The sequence below is a fragment of the Schistocerca serialis genome, chromosome 4 (assembly GCF_023864345.2).
Source record: "Schistocerca serialis cubense isolate TAMUIC-IGC-003099 chromosome 4, iqSchSeri2.2, whole genome shotgun sequence".
Lineage (NCBI taxonomy): Eukaryota > Metazoa > Arthropoda > Insecta > Orthoptera > Acrididae > Schistocerca > Schistocerca serialis.
The window spans coordinates 558,203,706-558,221,361 of record NC_064641.1 but is presented as its reverse complement, the minus strand read 5'-3'; the positions used below and the strand labels follow the sequence as shown (position 1 = coordinate 558,221,361).

General features: G+C 39.4%; 1 protein-coding gene across 4 annotated transcripts in view; it reads right to left on the bottom strand.

Moving 5' to 3' along the window:
- Window positions 1–17,656, bottom strand: part of LOC126474008 (uncharacterized) — a 260,529-nt gene that overhangs the window by 20,340 nt on the left and 222,533 nt on the right. For 3 of the 4 annotated variants that reach the window (XM_050101398.1, XM_050101397.1, XM_050101400.1), the window contains exon 3: window positions 1,936–2,136. In XM_050101398.1, the coding sequence (XP_049957355.1) occupies window positions 1,936–2,136 (201 nt within the window). Of the gene's footprint in view, window positions 1–243; window positions 305–1,935; window positions 2,137–17,656 lie in introns of those variants that run through there. The other variant, XM_050101399.1, reaches the window with a different exon arrangement.

Sequence of the window (17,656 nt, the reverse complement as noted above, 5' to 3'; positions counted from 1 at the left end):
GTTCTCAGTCCTTCGATTTCCAACAGACTAGTTATCACACCTTGTTGAACAACTGATGGTTGACATGTTACTTATATCTATTGTGACCAGAAAGCACAATAAAGTCACTATATGCACTGAATGCTGAGTAAAATTTTAGTGTGACTGCTTACTTGAAGTGGTACTGCATCAGCAAACCAATTCGTCTGAGCAAGTATTGATTTGTAACCAACCTGACAAGATTTCCACAGTTCCAAAGTTGACAGAAAGAACCAGTTCCTTTACAGTGGTTCAATTTCCAAGATGTTTGTTACTTCCCATCCATCTAAAGAGATGGGAAGATTTAATTTTAACTATTATTCATCTGGGTACCATGGAATTGTGTGTGTTAATCTGTACATGGAAAATATCAGTCTTTGGAAGCCAAATCATTACTATTTGTTTCTGAAATTACATTATAAAGATTTTTTGTAAGAATAAGAGATAGCAATAACATATCTGCACAGCTGCTTAACTACTGAATTAGCTGTCAATGGGATTTTTTCAGACCTATGTCCAAACTACTCATCAGAAAAAAACATGACATTATTATATGTCTGGATATCACTTACATAGGTTACACAGAAATGGACACCAAGTATCAATTCTTGATGGATTCCATTTTTTATGATTCTCTTTTAGACTTACTCTCAAGCCCAGACTATGGAATGTTAAAGTTTCTCTGCTTTCTGTTAGGTAAGATTCTTGCCTCCACAAGGTATGTGAAAAAAATCCAATGATGGTGTACGCTTTGAGTATGGTAAAAAATGGCCGCTATTGAGAAGCATGATGAGAAAGCAAAGAATTTTGGAACATTGCAACATTACGATATTATTGATGAATTTAAGTTTTTTGGTAACAAATATAGTTCTGTAATTATTAATAAAATTGTAACATATGTGTATAGGGTTAATGTTAGGATTGAAAGACTAACTCTTGATGATAAAGCTAACAAGAAGATATTTGAAGATCAGGTTGCATTGGAGAAAGTGCGTATAGCATGTAGTAATAGAATGGGTGCTTTTGAGTTGAATCCCCAGAAAGCATCTGGGGTACCTTGGCATAAGTATACTAGAAGGAATAGGTTTAAGTTTGTAACGTATTCTAAACCAGAACAAAGTGCAGATATAACTAAAGTTAAGTCTTGGACAGATCTTGAAAAAGAGTGTAAAGTTAAAAATAGGTTGTTTCAAGGGACAAATCCATTTTATATTAGTCTGCAGATTGCTGGTGATGAACCTGAAGAAAATGATAATGTACAGAGTGAAGTTAAATATGTGACATTTATTGTAAGAAATAGAGTGTATATGGCATTTTGTAAGAGGAAAGGTAATGTAACGTTACATTGATATTTTATTCTGACAGTCCCTAAAAAATTTCCTTTTGGGGGTCTTAGACTATCCCAACAATGATCTGTTTTACAGAAATAAAATGAGTACACTCTGTGGGCTGTCTTTTCATAGAATTAGTACTTATCTAGTAAGCAGAAGACATAATTGTGTTTTAGTTTCCAGAACCTACACTGAGAACACATGATACCACTGAAACTTCCTGGTAGATTAAAACTGTGTGGCAGCCTGAGACTGGAACTGGGGCCTTTGCCTTTCACAGACAAGTGGACTTGCTGATGAAAGACAAAGATCCTGAGTTCAAGTTTCAGTCTGGTACACAGGTTTCGTGTGCCAGGAAATTTTATATCACCTCACTCACTGCTGCAAAGTTAAAAATCATTCCAGATATGACAGACCCACTTCTGTAATCAAAGTCTAAAATTAAACTTCAGAAAAGCCTTATGTGATGAAGTCTCGCCTGTCTTGTAAGTTTCTGATCATGTTTAAGTGACTCGTCTAATGGTACAGAGTCAATGGCATGCAATCATTCATTTAAAAATTATTAACATTATTTTTAGATGCATACCATTATAGGTGAAGCAGCAGACAATCATGGCAGCAATAAATGATGTCCCACGCTGCCAAGTCATAGACAAATGTTGCAATTTCACAGCAACCAACATTCCAATATTAAGCACTAGGAGTAAATGTAAAGGAATGCCAATAGCAGAGAAGATAACTGCAGCAATTCTCCCAAGCGTTGTTCTAGGAACAGGTGCTCCAAAACCTGGAATAAAAAGCATAGTCAATATAATGTGAAGAAGAACACTTTTTTAGTATTTACAGAAAATCCATTACGGACAGTGAAATAGATCATTTTATGCATTACTAATGCAAAGAAAGAGTATTAGTCTTCTCAAGAACCATACTGGCTATCACATGCGATGTTTGAAAAAACACGACATCAGCACAGCCAAATTACAATAGAACCCAGCTACTGTTGATAATACATCAAGTGTTTTAGTATTTTGTGTATTAAACAATGCATAGCAAAATAAGATGCACTTATGGGTACTGCAGCAATTGTCAACATTCTCATCTTTAAGAGAGAATCTTTTGAAAGATGATGTTTCCAATAAAACTTCTTCCTTCTCTTACAATTCAAAGTAGTCTTGTTTTATTCAAGTACTAGATTTCACATGTATGTAATGAGCCATGTTTCACATAAGATAATTGAAAGTATGACGATGACTATGAAAGGTTTTTAGGGTGCTTGACATCTGGGGCTTTAGGCTTATCCACTATAAATGGAAGTGAGGCTGTGATTACGATGTAAGCCTATCCTGAAGATGAGAGCTCGTTTCTCTCAAAATGTGATGACTGAAATGTGATTCCCACTACTAAATTCATGTGTTGGTCTGTTTCACATCTCCTAAACCAGTGGACTGAGTTCCACTGCATTTGGCACACATACTACTTATTGTCTGGAAGAAAGTACTGTGTGGTGGTAGGGGGAGTGGGGCTATGTACCACCTAGGGGGCCGTTGGGCTGGGGTGGGGGTGGGGGAGAAAAGAGTTTGGCACATATACTACTTATTGTCTGGGAGAAAGTACTGTGTGGTGGTGGGGGGAGGGGGGGGCTATGTACCACCTAGGGGGCCGTTGGGCTGGGGTGGGGGTGGGGGAAAAAAGAGTTGGTAGTGACTGACATCTAGGCTGCCCTGCACATCTGACATGTTATCTTGGTAGAATCTGAATGTGTTGCAGGGGGTATATCTGCAAATGGGGACAGCTAGGCATAAAGATGGGGTAGGAGGAGATGTATAGTTAAAGGGGGATGATGAGATTGACAGACAAAAAAAAGGAGATGGACAGATAGTACTAGTAGGAGATGGGCAGGGAGGAGGGAGGGGGTGGGGGCAGAAACAGGGGTAGGTGGAGTTGGACCATATTCATATGCTGTCAAAGCTCCAGTTAAAAGGCTACATTCATAAATTTGAGCCTTTAGCTCCTACACTAAAGTACTGCAAGTACACTAAAGTGTGATTAACAAGGTAAAACATTAACAGGCTCATTTCTAACTTAGGGTGGAGTTAAGGTGGAGTCTGGCAATACACAAAATTTTAAAATGAATATCACATTCATGCAGCTTTACTGTATGATTAAATGATGATGGCATCCTCTTGGGTAAAATATTCCAGAGGTAAAATAGTCCCCCATTCGGATCTCCGGGCGGGGACTACTCAAGAGGACGTCTTTATCAGGAGAAAAAAAAACTGGCATTCTACAGATCGGAGCGTAGAATATCAGATCCCTCAATCGGGCAGGTAGGTTAGAAAATTTAAAAATGGAAATGGATAGGTTAAAGTTAGATATAGTGGGAATTAGTGAAGTTCAGTGGCAGAAGAAACAAGACTTTTGGTTAGGTGAATACAGGGTTATAAATACAAAATCAAATAGGGGTAATGCAGGAGTAGGTTTAATAATGAATTAAAAAAAAAAAAAGGAGTGCGGGTAAGCTACTACAAACAGCATAGTGAACGCATTATTGTGGCCAAGATAGACACAAAGCCCACGCCTCCTACAGTGGTACAAGTTTATACGCCAACTAGCTCTGCAGATGATGAAGAAGTTGATGAAGTGTATGATAAGATAAAAGAAATTATTCAGGTAGTGAAGGGAGATGAAAATTTAATAGTCATGGGTGACTGGAATTCGATAGTAGGAAAAGGGAGCAAAGGAAACATAGTAGTTGAATATGGATTGGGGGTAAGAAATGAAAGAGGAAGCTGCCTGGTAGAATTTTGCACAGAGCGTAACTTAATCATAGCTAAAAATTGGTTCAAGAATCAAAAGAAGGCTGTATACATGGAAGAAGCCTGGAGATACTCGAAGGTTTCAGACAGATTATATAATGGTAAGACAGAGATTTAGGAACCAGGTTTTAAATTGTAAGACATTTCCAGGGGCAGATGTGGACTCTGACCACAATCTATTTGTGATGACTGTAGGTTAAAACTGAAGAAACTGCAGAAAGGTGGGAATTTAAGGAGATGGGATCTGGATAAACTGACAGAACCAGAGATTGTAGAGAGTTTCAGGGAGAGCATAAGCGAACAATTGACAGGAACTGGGGAAAGAAATACAGTAGTAGAAAAATGGGTAGCTTTCAGGGATGAAATAGTGAAGGCAGCAGAGGGTCAAGTAGGTAAAAAGACGAGGGCTAGTAGAAATCCTTGGGTAACAGAAGAAATATTGAATTTAATTGATGAAAGGAGAAAATATAAAAATGCAGTAAATGAAGCAGGCAAAAAGGAAGACAAACGTCTCAAAAATGAGATCGATAGGAAGTGCAAAATGGCTAAGCAGGCATGGCTAGAGGGCAAATGTAAGGATTTAGAGGCTTATCTCACGAGGGGTAAGATAGATACTGCCTACAGGAAAATTAAAGAGACCTTTGGAGGAAAGAGAACCACTTGTATGAATGTCAAGAGCTCAGATGGAAACCCAGTTCTAAGCAAAGAAGGGAAAGCAGAAAGGTGGAAGGAGTATATAGAGGGTCTGTACAAGGGTGATGTACTTGAGGACAATATTATGGAAATGGAAGAGGATGTAGATGAAGATGAAATGGGAGATACGATACTGCATGAAGAGTTTGACAGAGCACTGAAAGACCTGAGTTGAAACTAGGCCTCAGGAGCAGACAACATTCCATTAGAACTACTGACGGCCTAGGGAGAGCCAGTCCTGACAAAACTCTACGATCTGGTGGGCAAGATGTACGAGACAGGCAAAATACCATCAGACTTCAAGAAGAATATAATAATTCCAATCCCAAAGAAAGCAGGTGTTGACAGATGTGAAAATTACCGAACTATCAGTTTAATAAGTCACAGCTGCAAAATACTAACGTGAATTCTTTACTGTTGAATGGGTAACTGGTAGAAGCTGACCTCAGGGAAGATCAGGTTGGATTCCGTAGAGGTAATGGAACATGTGAGGCAATACTGACCTTACGATTCACCTTAGAAGAAAGACTAAGTAAAGGCAAACCTACGTTCCTAGCATTTGTAGACTTAGAGAAAGCTTTTGACAATGTTGACTGGAATACTCTCTTTCAAATTCTGAAGGTGGCAGGGGTAAAATACAGGGAGCGAAAGGCTATTTACAATTTGTACAGGAACCAGATGGCAGTTATAAGAGTCGAGGGGCATGAAAGAGATGCAGTGGTTGGGAAGGGAGTGAGACAGGATTGTAGCCCCTCCCCAATGTTATTCAATCTGTATATTGAACAAGCAGTTAAAAAAAAAAAAAAAGAAAAATTTGGAGTAGGTATTAAAATCCATGGAGAAGAAATAAAAACTTTGAGGTTCGTCGATGACATTGTAATTCTGTCAGAGACAGCAAGGGACCTGGAAGAGCAGCTGAACGGAATGGACAGTGTCTTGAAAGGAGGATATAAGATGAACATCAACAAAAGCAAAACGAGGATAATGGAATGTAGTCGAATTAAGTTGGATGATACTGAGGGAATTAGATTAGGAAATGAGACACTTAAAGTAGTAAAGGAGTTTTGCTATTTGGGGAGCAAAATAACTGATGATGGTCAAAGTAGAAAGGATATAAAATGTAGACTGGCAATGGCAAGGAAAGCGGTTCTGAAGAAGAGAAATTTTTTAACATCGAGTATAGATTTAAGTGTCAGGAAGTCGTTTCTGAAAGTATTTGTATGGAGTGTAGCCATGTATGGAAGTGATACATGGACGATAAATAGTTTGGACAAGAAGAGAATAGAAGCTTTCGAAATGTGGTGCTACAGAAGAATACTGAAGATTAGATGGGTAGATCACATAACTAATGAGGAGGCATTGAATAGAATTGGGGAGAAGAGGAGATTGTGGCACAACTTCCAAGAAGAAGGGATCAGTTGATAGGACATGTTCTGAAGCATCAAGGGATCACCAATTTAGTATTGGAGGGCAGCGTGGAGGGTAAAAATTTTAGAGGGAGACCAAGAGATGAATACACTAAGCAGATTCGGAAGGATGTAGGTTGCAGTAGGTACTGGGAGATGAAGAAGCTTGCATAGGATAGAGTAGCATGGAGAGCTGCATCAAACCAGTCTCAGGACTGAAGACAACAACAACAACAACAACAACAACAACAACAACAACATCATCTCATTCACCTCATCATCAGCTAAAATGAGGCATATTCCTACTTAAACTTGCTTTTACCCTGTTGTGCTAAAATGAAATAAGCACTTGAAATGAGTCATTCAGGCTATTTCTGTTGTCTTTGGAATGGTAGAATATTGCCATGTTTGTACATAATCAATAATTGCTCAGAACCGTATGTTCGTCTTAGATAACACACCTCAAGTAAGCATATCACACTACAACTTAAATTAGCAATCACAGTGAAATGTATGTGCTACAGGCACCACAAAGAAGTGGTTTCTCTTACCATAGAAAAGAGTTGTGCGGAATAGGGCAATGTGACAAACAGAAGAGGTCAGTGTCAGATTGTCTCACCTCTATGCCTGAAGGAGGAATACCATAGCTGAAGTGCTGGCTTCCCAATCTTCACTAAAAGCAACTTCCTGCCTGCCAATCATGCTTGCTGATTTCCCTGAATCCTTACGTGTCCTTGTACCCAGAATAATGCTACAATCTTCCTGAACAATTTGTTAGCAGGAAAAGAAGGAAACAATGTATCATTTGAATCACTTTCTCTGCTAGATAGATCTATTAAATAGCTTGGATGATAAAGTCTAAGAAATAGAATTATGTGACATTTCTGTTTATCCATACAGTCATAATAAAACCTATCCATCCAAGTGTAAGATAAGAGTACAAAAGAATGGACTATTTATGTAAATGAATAAATTCAGATAGATTTATAGATACGCAAAAAAAAACTTTGTATCAGTTGTTAAACAGTAGAAGTTTGTTGAGGGAAAAGCTCCTTGTTGAACAGTCTAGCTTGTTCTGCCTTGCAGCACAGACAATGGTATGTGTAAGGGTCAAATCTTGTACTTCATATAGTTCTGTAGCAATGTCACTGCATAAGGTGGTTTTAGCATGAGTTTGCAGCAGATATACCTGTAAGTGAGGTGTGGGCTTGTTAATAATAACTTTGTGCAACACAAAGTAGCAAGGTATGTCAGGCTGACATGGGTGTAAGAGTTGCCAAAACAGCTTGCTCAGCAGTATTGGAAGTAACTCTTAACATAAGCTGCTGTCAAAATCTAATGCGGTCCTGTACATGACTTGAAGAGATGCATTCGCAAAATATATGCACACTGCCAAGTATAAATAGGTGACAGTCAAGTAATAGGGCCAGCCAGCAGCAGGCCAGACCAGGCCTTCCAGCAACAAGGTCAACTCCTGTCCGGAGGCATGGGGTCACATACTGGCTACTGCAGAGGACTTCTTCCCACCAGCATCTGCCTTCTGCTGTCATGAGGAATGGGTCAGCATGATGTGAGTGCTACTTGCCACAACTGTCTACAAAATCATAGAAAACATTGAACTTACAACAACATCAGGAGACAAGAAGAATCGCATTCCATTGAAGAGTGTTGCAGCTAATGCCCTCGTCGATGGACCCTGTGTATTTCTTGGATGTTCTCTTAAGTTCAGCTTGGATATAAATGACACTTTCTCACATGGAAATGGATGGTTCACCATTGCCATAGTAAGAGGTGGTAGCGGAGTTCCTAGTATACCTGGTTTTGAAAGTTTTAATGATAGAGATGTAATTGTCTATCGTACCTATCATATCTTTGAAATTGGTAGTAAAGACTTTGGTAAATCAGCTTATGACTCAACCCCTCCACTTGTCTTGTATACTTGTAGCAAGAGTTCACTCATAGCAAGAGAGTTCACTGCTGGGGTAACATCCTCATTGTGGCTGTTGCTACTGAGCCAAGGGCAATGGGGCTGCATCCTCAGCAAAGCAGAGTGACCAAATTGCCAAGTGAGAGGAATTTGATGCGAGTGAGATGACAGACACCTGTCGTGCCTGAGGCAGAGGAGAATAAAATGTTTACAGATTGCCACAGGATCTCTCTGTAGCTGTGAGCTGCTGTGTGCCTTCCCCACAGCCCCTACTCCAACATTCCAGCACCTCTGGTGACTTCATCTGGTGTCATAGTAGTGAGCATCATCTTTGAAGTATGGTGTTTGGATCCACCACCTACATAATCTGCAAGAGCCACCTGCATGCACCAGTTACAACAGGTGGTGAGTGATGGGTAGTTTCGTTTTTGAATGTGTAAGAGGAATGAGAGATTGGGAGATGCAGATTACAAATTTTTTGAAGTGATATGTTGGTTATTAAGGAAGGGTGTCAAGAAACATTTACTATTGTTTTATTATGAAATGAGATTTGTAGTATTAGAAACCTGTTGTTTCACTTCGCAAAAGGGGCGTGAATTGTACTCTTTGGTATGTGTAAGATGCAGCCAATGTAATTTTTTGGGACTTTCTGCACCTTGTACTGAGTTTGCAGCTCTAGAGTGTTATATTTGTCACCATTTCTGCCAATATGCAAGTCAATGTTTTGAGTCTAAGTGGTACATCATAGGAATTAATGTTGTTTTGTTCTGTGTTGTATTTGAGTGGTTTACTATAATAAGCAATAAAGGAGTTTTTCATTTTGTGGTTGTGTGGTTTGAGATTTGGGTTGAAGGGTGAAAGCTACACAATTGCTGAGTCAGGAATGCAAGGTCTATTGGAACCTGAGGCAGAATGGATTTTATTGGAAAAGGTAGCTCAATCAACACCAGATAATATGCATTTAAGTAATAGTAGCCAGGGATGAGCAGTTGTCATTGGCTCAAGTGCAACAACAGGAGAGAGATCTGGCTGCCATAGGGTTGATTGTGCTGTTTTTGGGTAGAGCTTCTGAAGATGTGTGTTCTTTTGTAGTGGATCTAGAGATGTTGGACTGATAATCAGCTATTGCACATGGCTAAGTTGCAGTTGTGGGAGAAGCTGAAACATATGTGAGGTGTTCTGAGGCCTTAAGAAAGGTGACAGAGTTTGAACAGTTGAAGGAATGATTGTTGCAGAGATATAAGAATAGTGCAGTGTACTTTCAGGAAAGGCTGAGAATGATGGTAAAGAGGAAATGGTGGAGATATTAAAATTCAGGAAAAGAGAGATGGATGAGTGCACATGAATTGGGAACAAAGTGCTGAGGCGAATAAGGTCCTGGTACAAGAGGCCAAGAAAAGGGCACTTGATGTCTTTTTGATGGGGTTGCTGGCAAATATGCCTAGAAAGATGCATGAATGTATGCTGAGGGATTTGTATTCTACTATTCAGTTGGCAGTTGAGTATGAGGAAATAGACATAGAAACTGCAGTATGGGATAAGTGTTTTCAATTAGCATAAGGTGTTATAAGAGTAATCATATAGGACATGTGCAGAAGCAGTGTAGGGGTAGAGGTGGTAATCAGCAACAAAGAAGATGGCGAAGCAGGCACAGTACCGTTAATTAAATGACAGAGGGAGCCCAAGGTCAACCTAAAGGAGTTCCCATTTGATTCCAATGCTACAAGCACATATGCAGAGGTGGAAGTTCAGTGGTAGGATTTATAGGAACCAGGAAATTTAAGTTTTGTCTGACACAGGGGTGCATGTATCTGTGGCTAGTAAGAGCCTAGTAAGTCAAAGCAAGTTGAACCCATCATGTTATAGGTTGCATGGAGTAGGAGATGCAGAGGTCACATCGTTGCAGTCAGTGCACATGGATTTTCAAATAGGGAAGGTTCAATTTATTCAGTGCACGGAGGTTGCACCACTTGTGAGTGAAGGTTATGACATGATCCTAGGGGTAGATTTCTTGATTTAGTTTCATGTCAAAATTGTTCTTGGACAGTGAACTGTGGAGCTTAGTGGAATGTTATTTCAGCCAGGGGAAAGCACTGTCAATGCAGAACTCCCATGAGGGCCATCCAAAGTAAATAACAAACCAATTGAACAGTGTACATTAGCATTAAAGCTCAGTTGACATGATTGTGTTTCCAGTGCCACCAGGGAGTTACTTTGGGTGAATGCCGAGTCAAGTATACCTACGAGTATAGTGTGTGTTGTAGAAGAAAATGGCATGTTGTGAAATGTAGTATTGGATACATACAGGAGGGAACAGTGGGTGAGTAATATGCATGAACGTGGATAACTATAGCATAGTGGAAGTGAATCTGAGGAAAGAGAGATTGACAGCAAATTTAGATGTTCTGGATGAGGAGGATCAGTGCACAAGAGGTGCCCATACTGAACAGCTACAAGCCACCAACAGAACTGCATTATGTAAGAAAACAGAGAATTTGAAAGGAGTGGAGAAGGAGTGGATGGAGGAATTGTTAAGAAATTTGAGGATACTGCATCCACAGGCAAATGGGAGGATGGAGCATGTGCACAGAATGATTGGTAAGATAGTGGGTTACTATGTTAACTCACATGTTCAGGACTGCGATTAATATCTGGAGTATGTCATCTGCACTTACAGATCAAAAGTCCACATGAGAAGTGGTTTGTTTTCATATGAGATAGTATATAGACGGAAAATGCCATCTTCTTTTGAACTGATAGATGTAGGAAAGGGAAGACATGGGGAATCAGTGCATGAGTTAATGAAATTGGTTCAGGAGGTATGGAAATGAATGCAAAAAGCAAACAGAAGATCTTTGGAAACACAGGAGTAGGCAGTGAGACGAACAACGAGTTTGCCACAGTATAGAATGGCACAATGGGTGATGCTGTTGAGCCCATATATGCCAAAAGGGAAGACCAAGAAAGTCATCACCAGGTGTTAAGGGCCATGTCAGATAGTAGAAAATCACCTCACCTGTCAAATTTAAATTTCAATTGGCCAGAAGAATGAAAATTGCACACATTGGGCTTCTGCAGCTGTTTAAGGGTTGTCCAATGTAATTCCAGTTATTTTGAAGGGGGAAAAAAAAGAAAGAAGAAAAAGGGAGAGTGAAGGGAGGAACAGAGATATGTGATTGGTCCATAGCATGAAGTGCCATAAGTGTTGCGATCTAGAAAGTAGTAGGAAGTACGTGCAATTTTTTCTATTACCTAGTAGTTAATGACCATTCCATTTTGTTGTAATTTAGTTATGTTGTTTGAATTTATGTGTACTACAGACCTGTTATGGGCAGCAGTCTTTTGAAAAGGGAGGAAGTTTGATCGTGATCCTCGTCCTCAGTTTACTGAAAATGAGAACTTGGTGGTGGTGCATCTCATCATCCTCATCGGCATGGATGCCTTGCAGGTCCAGCACATGGATGGAGGAATAAAGTACTCAAGGAAGGAGGATGTGGTGGTGATGAATCATCAGTATATATTAAGGTTAGTATTGAATGCGTGGGAGAAGTGGAATGAAGTGAGGGGACTGGAGCAGACATTTGATTAGCATAAATGGGTTGTAAAAAGCAAAGGAGTTCTTAGCGAAGTAGCAGGGGAATATGAGAAATGCATCAGGCATATGGAATGCTACAGGAATGTATGGTACCAGTGGTGGAAGCCACACCACATGCAAGGCGAAAAAGGGGTTGCTTGAACACAGGTGGACAGTGTTTGGAAAGGCAGAGGAGAGCAATGTTAGTGAACTGAACAGCACAGTGGAAACTGTAAAGAAATTAGCAGAGGGGAGTATAGCAATAGAGGTGTGGTACATGACCCACATAGAGTTGGGGAGGGTGGGGGTGGGTGGTTCCTGAACAACATGTTAATACGTTTGTTTGTGTGGCCATCTTCCACAGCAGCTGTTAACATCCGTTATTATAAGTTATCTGTCTTGAGTTGACTGCAATGTAATCAAAAAGAATTACACCACACACACTTTGCTTTTATTTACAAAGCATCTTCTGTGGTATTCTGTAAATTGGATACACACATTTGTACATTTATTTTGTATTTTTTGAGTCTTTGAGGTTAAGAACAGCGTTTTCTTTATAAAGTTGGTCTGCAAGCTACTTACGATGTTTCTTTATGTAATCTGCTCCTTCCCCTCTTGCTAGCAGTGGTTGGTGTCGACAGGCTTCATTTCACATCTGCAGTTTTTGGCATTTTGTGTTATTTCCTATGCTGCATTATTTACAGTTGACTTACTTAATTGTTTCTCATGCATCACTGCCACAGTGTTTATGCCTAATCATTTGTTTGAGTGAGTGTTGCCAACCTATGAAACGATATTTTGTGTGTGTGTGTGTGTGGGGGGGGGGGGGGGGGGGGGGGAGGGAGAGAGAGAGAGAGAGAGAGAGAGAGAGAGAGAGAGAGAGAGAGAGAGAGAGAGAGAGAGAGGAGAGTGTTAGTGAAATTGTCTTGTATGTAGGTAGAGGAGTGGTGATTTTTTTTCCTTTCTTCTTCTTCTTCTTCCTTTTGCTTTTTGCAAGGGGGGGGGGGGTGGAATGACAGGGACGGTCTGGACAGTGATTTTGGGAGAGATCTGGGAGGAAATGGTAGTGTTAAATGGAGCCTGTGGTTATATGTGTACTTTTAATGTTATATTAAGTGGTCAATCAGTTTAAATAGTGTGTGGTTTGCCAAGTTGATCTTATCATTTATGAGTTGTTTCTTTTCTGTTATGGTTTTTTGGATGAGGTAGTTTTCTTGTAAGGTGAAGAGGTGTTTTTTGTTGTTGTTTATGCTTATGATTTCCATGTCTGCGTCTCTGGTTGTAATTTTATGTTGCTGTTAGGGTAAGTGTTCTGCAAAAGTTGAATGATTTGTCCTATATTTCCATGCTCTTACATGTTCCTTGTATCTGGTGTCAAATGTCCTCTTGATTTATTGTTTCAGTTATTGGTATATTGGAATACATATTCTCTACATCAAATGACTTGAGGGAGGCTGTGTCTGGAACTTGTATGTCTTCTATGTACTGAATCAATTGTGTGGTGCTTCTTACAATCCTGTCTTCTTGTAATTTGTAGTTTTCTGATAAGATTTTCAACATGTATGTTGGAAGTGGGAGAGTTTCTATAATTCACAATAGTTCTGATGGGGGAGATCTTTCTTGTCTAGCTTTGGTTCGGAGGGAAGGTGCACTGGGACTTGTTTGTATGAGCTTTACTTTTTGATTGTTTTGTATGTTCAATCTCTTTCAGAGTGTACCAACTGAAATGCAATACATGTGATGGAAGATACATAGGTCAAATCAGGAGGACATTTGACCAGATACAAGGAACATGTAAGAGCATGGAAGTATACGACAAATCATTCAACTTTTACAGAACACTTACCCCAACAGCAACACTACCACACATACAAAAGAATATACAGAAGAGTATTACAAGATGCAAAAAAGCCCACAATGACAGTATTATAGAAAAGGCAGAAAATAAAATTAAAGCAGCCTGGACTGTTACCAAACAGGAAACAAACAGTAATAAATTAAAAACAGTAAACATTCAAATTAAACATAATGGTGCTATTATACATAACCCAAATACACTAGCAAATACTGTAAATGAGTACTTCAGCAGTGTTGCTACCAAGCTACAGCAAAAGTTTGGCAAAAAACAGCCTGAACAAAAATTGAACTATGTGGCCAACTCAATGTTACTGTTACCGACTTCTACAGAAGAAGTAAGGATGGTTGTGAAGAATCTAAAGAATAAAACATCAGCAGGTTTAGATGAAGTGCCAGTGTGCTTACTGAAGGACTGCATTGACAGCATACAACATCCTTTGGCACACATCATAAATGAATCTTTCACTGCAGGCTGCTTCCCAGAATACTCAAAATGTGCGAAAGTCCTGCCTCTATTTAAGAACGGCGATCCAGAAAATATAGAAAACTATAGGCCCATCTCATTACTCTCATCCTTTTCCAAGGTAATAGAAAATATAATGAAAAAGAGACTAATGGATTTCCTAAACAAGTACAACCTACTGTGTAAAGAACAGTTTGGTTTCAGGCCAGGAAGAAGCACAGGTTCAGCAGTAGCTCACTTCACAAATTTTGTCTTAGAAGCACTTGACAAAGGTGAACATGTAACAGGCATATTCCTTGACCTTAGCAAAGCATTTGACACGGTAGACCACAAAATACTACTAAACAAAATGGAGGCACTAGGAATAAGGGGAACAGTAAATAATTGGATTCAATCGTACTTGGAAAATTGGGTACAGTGTGTAGAGATCTCACAAACGAAGTTCAGCAGATTGACAAAACACATTTCCAAACCGGAACATATTAACAAAGGAGTCCCTCAGGGAAGTGTGTTGGCCCAATACTCTTCCTAATATATATGTAAATGATTTTCCCCAGAGTGTCAAATACGGGGAAGCAATACTATTTGCAGATGATAGCAGCATCCTTATCAGTGATGAGTCACCAGACAAATTGAGAGACAAAGCCGAAGAAACTCTCGATCATTGATGCAAGTGGGTAGCAAGCAACAAATTAACCCTCAATATTAAAATAACAAACAGTATTAATTTCCACATAAATAAAAAACATAATAGCATAGGCCTAAAAGTTAAAGATGAACTTATAGATTGTGTCACAAACACAAAATTCCTAGGAATGCATGTTGACTCACAGCTTAACTGGACTGACCATATTGCAACACTAGAAAAGAAAATTGCTACTGCTTGCTATGCACTCCTGATAATTATGTCAGTATGTAATAGTTCATGTGCTAAGACTACATACTTTGCATATGTGCATTCAATAATTAGTTATGGCATAACCTTCTGGGGTACAAATGTGCAGAACATACAAGCAATTTTCAAGCTGCAAAAGAGGGCTGTATGAATAATAACAAAAAGCAGCAAGAGAGCTCACTGTACTGATTTATTCAAAACCATGGGAATCTTGACAGTACCATGTGAATACATCTTTCAGACTGTGATATATATAAAGAAACACATTGACCAGTACACACAAAACAGATCTATACACCAACACTGGACTAGATCCTGCCACCATTTGCATCTCATACGAAAAAAAACAAAACAAAAACCCAAAATAGTTTATTATTTAATGGAATAAAAATGTATAATAGACTTCCAGAGGAGATCAAATCTGAAACTGGAATACATGCCTTTAGGAAAGCTGCAAAAAGTTATTTAGCAGATGAATGTTACTATACTGTCAAAGACTACTGTAAATGACATGTGTTCACCTCAATTCATGCAAGAGTACCTTTGTAAATTTATATTTATTTGTAACTAAGATTGGTGTGTATTCGTTTTGTGTACAAACGATTAAGTTGCACCATAGAAATACGTACTACCAGAAGTACTATTATGTATATACTCATTCCATGTATACAGTTGACGACATCCATACAACACAAGTTGTCTACGGATGAATAAATAAATAAATAAATAAACATAAATGATCAGATCAACTTGGCAAACCACACACTATTTAAACTGATTGACCACTTAATATAACATTAAAAGTACACATATAACCACAGGCTCCATTTAACACTACATTTCCTCCCAGATCTCTCCCAAAATCACTGTCCAGACCGTCCCTGTCATTCTACCCCCCCCCCCCCCCCCCCCCCCCGGTTGCAAAAAAGAAGCAAAAGGAAGAAGAAAGGAAAAAAGAAAATCACCACTTCTCTACCTACATACAAGACAATTTCACTAACACTCTCCTCTCTCTCTCTCTCTCTCTCCCCCTCTCCTCCCCCCCCCCCCCCCCACACATACACACACAAAATATCATTTCATAGGTTGGCAACACTCACAACATGAATGTAAACAAACGATTCGGCATAAACACTGTGGCAGTGATGCATGAGAAACAATTAAGTAAGTCAACTGTAAATAGTGCAGCACAGGAAATAACGCAAAATGCCAAAAATTGCAGATGTGCAATGAAGCCTGTCAACACCAACCACTGCTAGCAAGAGGGGAAGGAGTAGATTATTGTAAAGAAACACTGTAAGTAGATTGCAGACCAAATTTATAAAGAAAACACTGTTTTTAACCTAAAAGAATCAAAAAATACAAAATAAATGTACAAACATGTGTATCCAATTTACAGAATACCATAGAAGATGCTTTGTAAATAAAAGTGAAACATGTTTGGTGCAATTCTTTTTAATTACATTGCAGTCAGGTCAAGACAGATAACCTATAATAACAGAATACATAGTTACTTTGTAAGCTGGTGCTAAAGGTGGTGAAGTACGCTAAAACATCAGAAGACATTGTGAACCAAAGTCTAGGATCCTTACAGGGATGTTTGGAAGTGCTGGATGCTAGCATTGTGTTGATAAGACTTTTGTAAGGAGTAGCTGACAGTGTATAGGATGTGCAGGGAGTAGTCATGACCCTGCAGGAAGCTTTGCATCACATCTTATGTGGGCACCTGAGTACTAATTTGTTACCGCTGGGACAGTACTTGCTGGAATCTTGTAAAGTGCAGAAAGAGCTGCCACCAGGATTTAGTTTGATAATGGAACCTGGCAAGCAAAACCAACCATTTTTCCTATCATGTAGCATTGGTGTAAGTAAAGACTGGCCAAGCACAAGTATACATTCTGGTTTAATTTAAAGTAATTGGGAAGCATGCAAAATTCCAGTGCTATACAATTCATCCACACCCAGTAAAGTGGGGGCTTTACGGAAGTTTGTGGAAGCAACGGTTGAGGAGATGTTGCTAATCTTGGCAGATAGAGGCAGGGAAGAATTTCAAAATTGCCTTGGAGAAAGAGTGCATGTGTGGTGCAGTTGTATCTAGCCAGGCAGAAGGAGATACACTGCCTAAAGGATATAATAAAACTCAAGCTGGGTCTACAGTGAGTCATGTTGCTTTGTGTTTGCTCCACCTACAAAAGTCTGGTGGTGGTAGTAGCAAGCTATTATGAGCAGGGTGGATTCAGGAAGCTAGACACACAGAACTTGGAATAAGTGGAATACTGATTAAGGGGACCGTTTGCAACATAACAGGACCAACTTTCCATCTGCCACCATCAATTTCACAGGTCACACAATTGAACATAACCCAGCCACAGCTGTACTGGCTGGAGGCAATGTTACGATTTTTGCAAAAAAAAAAAGTGAAACAGGTGTGCATCTCAGATGAGCAGCTGATGCAGCATGTCACATGTTACAGAGAGGGACAGCAGCAGGGGACAGTCCTTCTGAGTGGCATCTTACCGAGGGTCATAGTGTGGTTGTGGCCCTGGACCTGTTATATGTTGCATTCATTTTTATGAGTCAGCAAACAAAAGGAACAATCAGTGGTACAAATCCCAATGAACTGAATACCACGAAAGTGAGAAGGTAAGTGAACTCCAGAATTCTCAGTGTCTGGTG